The 6,703-nt window shown below is 39.0% G+C and overlaps 1 protein-coding gene across 6 annotated transcripts in view; it reads right to left on the reverse strand.

Moving 5' to 3' along the window:
* Nucleotides 1-360: 360 nt before the first annotated feature.
* LOC116842299 (urea transporter 2-like) overlaps nt 361-6,703 on the reverse strand; it is a 10,077-nt gene continuing 3,734 nt past the window's right edge. For 2 of the 6 annotated variants that reach the window (XM_032811301.1, XM_032811300.1), the window contains exons 4-8: nt 6,076-6,223; nt 4,212-4,313; nt 3,548-3,695; nt 2,485-2,669; nt 361-2,417 (exon numbers count right to left, since the gene is read on the reverse strand). In XM_032811301.1, the coding sequence (XP_032667192.1) occupies nt 2,202-2,417; nt 2,485-2,669; nt 3,548-3,695; nt 4,212-4,313; nt 6,076-6,223 (799 nt within the window). In that variant the 3' untranslated portion in view covers nt 361-2,201. The remainder of the gene's footprint in view (nt 2,418-2,484; nt 2,670-3,547; nt 3,696-4,211; nt 4,314-6,075; nt 6,224-6,703) is intronic. The other 4 variants (XM_032811298.1, XM_032811297.1, XM_032811299.1 and 1 more) reach the window with 4 other exon arrangements.

Below are 6,703 nucleotides of genomic sequence, written 5' to 3' on the forward strand. Positions count from 1 at the left end.
ATATATTGCTCGCGGCTGCGTATGCGCCATCGTCACTGATAAATACATTAATATTCAAAGAGATTGTCCTTTCATTGCTCTGCAAATGTGACAAATCACATTTTGATAAATGGCGAATTACCGACGTTAATGTTAACGGATTACTTTAATTATCCACGTTGTCCTATACGTTCCGAAGTTTTCACAAGCTAAAACCGATTTTGCGGTGGAAGTTGCATTAAGCCAGGCTTATCGAGATATAAACCATTTTATTACTTACTACAGCAGCGCAGTTACATGTTGCGTTACAAGGATAGATCGCAATGCTCGTTACAACGCATAAATGTAAAATCCTACGCTCTGATAACGTCGTTAAATGTATTACAACGCGTATTCCAATGCAAGACGTTGCGGATCGAACGAAAGAATCCCGATTATCATATCGCACGGGACAAACGTAAAAAGTGACGTTTGGCGGTAGTAATCTCAGCCGGAGGGGCACAGCAGAACTCTCGCGCCACTTTTCTTCATTAACTCCTTCCTGCGGGAATGAGAACGAATTGTGGCAGTTGTTCCCGCGCGGTAGGGTGCTTTCACCAGTTTGATTAGGTCGGCCAGCATTGAGAAAGGCCCTCGGGCTGACCTCGTCTTTGTTAAAACCATCCTCGTGGCGATCCCTTTCGTAGGTTCTATATACGCTTTGAAAAGCGCCTCCAGTCCCGACCATCGGGCCTTCTCTTCGTTTGCGAAATTTCATTCGCTCGGCATTTAGGGAGAACGCGCGCCAGCCACGCGAAACTGGCCGCGATAAGCAACTGCTGCCACAGCCGCATATGGCTTCCCGGTGCAATTTCGCGGCGCAGCATGTGTGGGCGTAAAAATCTAGCGGTCAAATTTATGTGTCGCGACAGCGGAACCGCCGAAATAAATTCCATCGATCGACCTGTAGCTTCTTGTGGCTCGACGTCCCAACCGAAAAAGCGCCTTCGTCCACCCACAAGGCCTTTATCGCTCACCCTTCCCGGCGTGACCTCGGATCGCTCACGCGAGATAAGGAGATTAGCACGTACGCTGTTATCTGAAAACGTGGCGGAGAATCCCGCTGGAATCAGAGACGTTCCAGGGGCGCCGATGCATATCAAACAGAGAGGGAGGAAGAGAGAGAGAGAGAGAGAGAGAGGGAGAGGAAGCAAGGGAGAGAAGAGAGAGAACACACGTGCGCAGCCTGAACAACGAAGTCCTTTTCTTTAAAGTGGAATCCTTCCAGCGAATTAATTTCAGCACATACGGTATTCCCTGCAGAATGTTTTCAGGGTATAGTGATGAAACGTATAAGATCGCCGTTTATTATGAAATGATATCGCTGTGTATTAAAACCAAGTCTTTAATTATTTACCGACTATAGCCGAGACTTTAATTATTTACATTATTTGTAGTCTCCCTCAATTCTGATTCGCGAGGTCAAATTCTCCCGGAATATCCACCTATAACAAAAAATACAAATTACTTAAGTAGTATATATACAATTTCAAAGTAATACAATTAAATTCTATTCTCTAATTATTACTCCAATTCAGCACTGAGAAAAAAATGTTTGGTACTTGTAACTATATAATTATATAAAGAAATAATAACTATAAATTATGGTCCAGAAAACTATTTTTTTTTATTCGACCATTATTTATAATGTTAATGATAATCTTATGTGCATGTTACTATCACCACTTTTGTGTTGTTTGAACAACCAAAAAATATGATTGGGATAAAAAATAATTACAATTTTAGTTAGATCAACCATTTTTTTGTCTCAGTGAATGAAAATCTACGTCATTTATAAGGAAACAAAAATATTAACGATATTTTTATATGCTGATTTTCAATAACAGATTAATTCTTCATCAGATTATTGAAATTTGACTTTGCGAAATGAGCAGACACAGTAATCACGTTGACGTGGTTGAAAAATTTAATCCGTCCGGTAGGCGCGCTGCTTGCCGTGAAAACAATTCGGCCTACGCAGAAGCTGAGAGTAGGGCAGAAATCAATTTCTGTTCTTCTTGTAGGGCGTGGTTTTGATGGATTCCGAGGGGCATCTTATCGCGAAAGAAGTTTCAACGGCAAATCACATTGGTGCATCTCGCGAAATAGAATTCGACGTAAACCACGGTGATGCGCTGCGCGTCGTTGCTCTTGGCGATCTCTATCGTCGCGAATGTGAGATGTCATGACACTCTCTCTATCTCCCTTTTCTCTCTCCGAAAGAGAGGACGTACTGCTTGAACGAGTGCTGTGCGACTCGCGAGATACTCGTGGCGCTGTTTTTCAGGGAAGGAGACCAACATGGGCTGTGGAAACGTTGCATCGTCCTCGTCGCTTCTCAGCTTTAAGAACAATGAGACGACTATGACGAACGGTAGCGTCAATATTGGTAGGCCCACCTGAAATGTGGCGACGTGTGAATCTCACGAAATATCGCAAATTAGTCGTGAGAAGGAATTCACATACTTTCGTAAATACGAACTGTATGGAATATTGCACGAGAGTGGTATAAACGATCGCGACGACGGTGGCAACGGTCGTCTGGCTATTCAGCACTAATAGATTCCCTCCCAAGGCGGCCCCAGTCAGCAGGCTGTTGTAACCCCAGTATCCGTTGTAGATTTCGCCGTACTCTGCTCCGAGCTCCAAGCCTAACAGAAAATACATGAAGACACAATTTATGCTGCTCGCGTTTTTACTTTGGGAGGCTATTTCTGGCTACTGATTCTCCTGTTCAGAACGAAATTTTTAATCGACTTAAAAAAAGAATATTCTCAGTTTTTTCGGTAGTTATTTTCGCTTGTATAATCACTTATGAACCGAGAATCGTTGGAGATATTGAGGTAAAATTTTTGTCGCTTGTTCAACATATTACTTAAGTGATTCTTGGTGTCATTACCCAGGTTTGCCCTGGCTGTTTGCAGGGGTTGACCTGGAAATTGGGTAATTCCATTACTTTCTTGAAAGCCCAAGGATATCGCGAAATGCAAGACGAAACTTTTATTTCTAACCGACCTCAAAGACAAACATTTAGTAAATGATTAAAAAATACAATATAAAAATTTTTTACTAAAAATTAACCGTCTTCAAAAGCTTCAAAAACTCCCAAAAAGTATAAAATAATTTTGACTCAATATTCCTATATGCCTATAATCCTATTTTAATATTTTAACGACATTAGAAATCGGCGCGAAGAAAGAAAATTAGGCAGGTAACTAATTATGTGCCTATTCAGGGAGTTTATTTGAGGTTCTTGAAATTAAAAAAGCTTTTATATTTATTCGTGTGTACCATTGATTATATAGACAATAATTGTACAGTGAGAGATTAATCTGAAGTGCCCGTCTCTCACCGATCTCTCACTCAAGAGATCTGCATGTGTTTCTTTTCTTCTTATCTTGGTTTGTTAACTTCGGGGACTATGCAATCAAGTATTAATTACATATGTGGTACTGATAACCTTCCCATATAAAGTAAAGATATAAGTAAATAAATAAAATAGTCATGCAAGGATTGTCCAAGCAATTACCTGCAAAACACCCGACAAGAGCACCAAGAAACGAAAACGCGGCCATTGTTGGCGAAAATAATAGTATCGCCAGATACACGACGGATCCAAACATTGTATTATCAATGGCGAACACCTGCGACGGAGCAACAATGATACCTCGTACCAACTGAAAAGCAGGATTTAAAAGTTCAAGCACAATGGAAATAAATCGATGCCTTCGTCAATGCTCATTCAACAGTATTTCTTCTTTTCTAAATAAAAAAAAAAAAGGAAAAACCCACGTTCCAATTTATTTACGTAAACCAATAACCGCGATAGTACAATTATATAGAAAGAAATTCTATCGTAACAAACATCAATATCGTAGCGCTGTTCGCCAAAACGAATTCTTTAGTACGACTATTGTTTGATAACTTGACCGATAACTCGATATACAGCAAAATTACCGCACGATAAGAGTTGCCGAAGTTGAAAGTTCATCAAGATACATTGTAACGAGCTTTGATTGCAATACTGTCGCGATCTAATGCATATTATCGAACAATATGAAAAATAGACTGAAAGTGAGAAGTAGCTGCGAAACTAACGAGAACCTATTGTATTCGTTAAGAGCCGCGTGATGCTAATAGAAGCGCAATCAAGGATATAAAGTTGCAAAAAGTGAAGCACAAGTGAACTTTACCATTCCCCAGTCAACGTTGGTGGTCGCATTCTGTACGTAGAAACCGGCGCCGTCCACTGTCGTCGTCGTCGTCGTCGTCATCGTCTCACTTGTTGCATTGTGCTGAAAACAATGAGAGAGTCTTGCACAATAACCCGCACACGATGGAGAAATGCACGGCGGTGTCTCGACGAGTTCGGAGAAGGTAAAGGTTCAAACTATTTCATGGTAAAATATGTTTTATGAAGAAGTAATTTATGTTCCATCTCGTATTGACCTGAGTCGTAAATTTATTCTTTAGCAAGAAGAAGAACAAGAAGAAGAAGAAGAAATTTGTCTCCCGAAACGTACAATTGTACGTATACTCTCGTAGACAGGTGCGATTCATTCTAATTTCGTTGTGCGCGTTCAGACGTTAGACTCGCATAAATCATGAAACTTATTTACATTGTACGAGAGTGCAATTAACTTTGCCCGGAGAGTACATGTGACTATTATGGCACGAACATAGTGCGAACATTTGCACGTCGCGACGTAACATTTGATACATTTGCCTACGTATACATACACGCATGTACACGCGCATAGCGGATGTAGCTAGTCACAGTAATGTGCAATATTTCCAAATATTCTACTGTTACATTACTGTTTACCAACTCTGCAGATCCTGTAGAGAAGAGAAATGTGGGGAGAAAGAAAGGGAGAGGGGAGAAAGGAGGGACACGCCCAATATTTAACTGAAACAAACAACTGGCAACTAGTTAGGATTAAATAAATCCGAGCTGTGGTAAGTTATCGTTGACGGAGTTGTTCTGGCTAGAGTTTGATCAATACGGAGGAAAGCTATACCACGACCCACTAGGGATAGCATTTTCCTTCGTGAAGGCGCGTCGAATATGTATGGTCTGAATACTAAGGCCGCTTTTCCCAGAGCATTTTATCCCGCGCTGAAGCCTCCGCCCTATTCTACTTAAATTTACCCCCGTGACCTACTCTCGAAATTAAAGTGAGTACCGTCATTCAATCGGTCATTTCTTGTCATTTCTTGCGAGCATTCCTGGCAACGTATGTCAATTAAGACACTTTTGATATGTAATATGTTTAGTAAATATTAAAAGGTTTTTCACCATCGCGTTAACATTACACGGAGAGAATATAATAATTAAAATTTACTATGTTTCCAATAGTTACAGAAATATTAGTAAAGTCAGTTAGTAAGGTCTATTTTGCTAAGGAATATAGTAAATTTCGTTAGAAATATATGGTAAATTTTTTAAATAGCACATTTTAGTTCCTGAAATATAAATAGCACATATATGAAATAAAAGGATAAATTGCTGCAGAATGTCAATTCATTCTTTGATTACAAGTTTCTATAATAATTTTTACTAAAATAATAATAATTTTTACTAAAATTTTCTCCATATAAAAGAAAATTGTTGTTATTAAAAAAGTTTCAATATCATCTTTGACTTATTCCAATTGAAGTATCACAATAATTTTCATAATATATCAAATTATAGAACATACTTTCGAATTTAATTATTATACTCGAATTTATTCGATATGGTATTTTAAAATTTTCTTTCATGGAAATTCATTATAATTTAGGGAGCAAATGTATCAAAAATAATATCTGACAAAAATAAAATGTTGAGAGAAATATTATACAGAGATCAAACATGATACACACACACACATACATACATACATTTTCATTATAAAAAATGCATTTAAAGAAAAATCTAACGTAATCTAATTTTACTGCACTCGCCCTTTCAATCCTACAATATTATGCATGTTTATGTGCGTGAGTACATGTGTGGAATTGTTGAAAACTTTCAAAGCACACGTAACGTATGTACGTAACGTAGAATTAATTTACCATCTCAAACATCGGTTCCACGGAATCGGTTACCACGGCCGTGCCATTCCGCGTCGAAAGGGCGAAAATCAACGCGAACTCCACCAGGTTAAACGGCCACGTTGTGCACGGGAATTTATCGCTTCCCAGGGACCGCGCGAGATAAACACTGAAAACATTAACCAGGAGCTTGTCGAGAACACCTCTGAAATTTGCGAACGCCACCCAGTCACGTTGGATGATGAGTGAATTGCGGCCAGCTCGTAACCCCGTTCGCCGCATAATCTACCGTAGCGAACTATTTCGATTATCTTCCATGAATCTCAAACGGACTGTCACGGTGTGTATGCAGTTCCCGCATGTTTCTCGAGCCATCTATATTAAATTCATAATGTTCCAGCGCGAGACATTGTCAGCGAGCGAATACATATCAATGTGAAATCTGATGATGTTTTCTTTCATTAATATATATTTCTACTTCATAGTCGAGATGCTATGTCTAAATAAATTCAATCAAATGATATAATAACAATCAAATAACAGAATTCATAAAAAAGAGAAAAGGACAAAGTAAAAGTACGAGTGTTTGCACATGTATCTAACTCTGGACACTCTTATTGATTTGGTTTTCAAACACAAATATTCAAAC

The sequence above is a fragment of the Odontomachus brunneus genome, unplaced genomic scaffold (genome assembly GCF_010583005.1).
Source record: "Odontomachus brunneus isolate Ranch 3 - 2012 unplaced genomic scaffold, Obru_v1 Obru_scaffold_024, whole genome shotgun sequence".
Lineage (NCBI taxonomy): Eukaryota > Metazoa > Arthropoda > Insecta > Hymenoptera > Formicidae > Odontomachus > Odontomachus brunneus.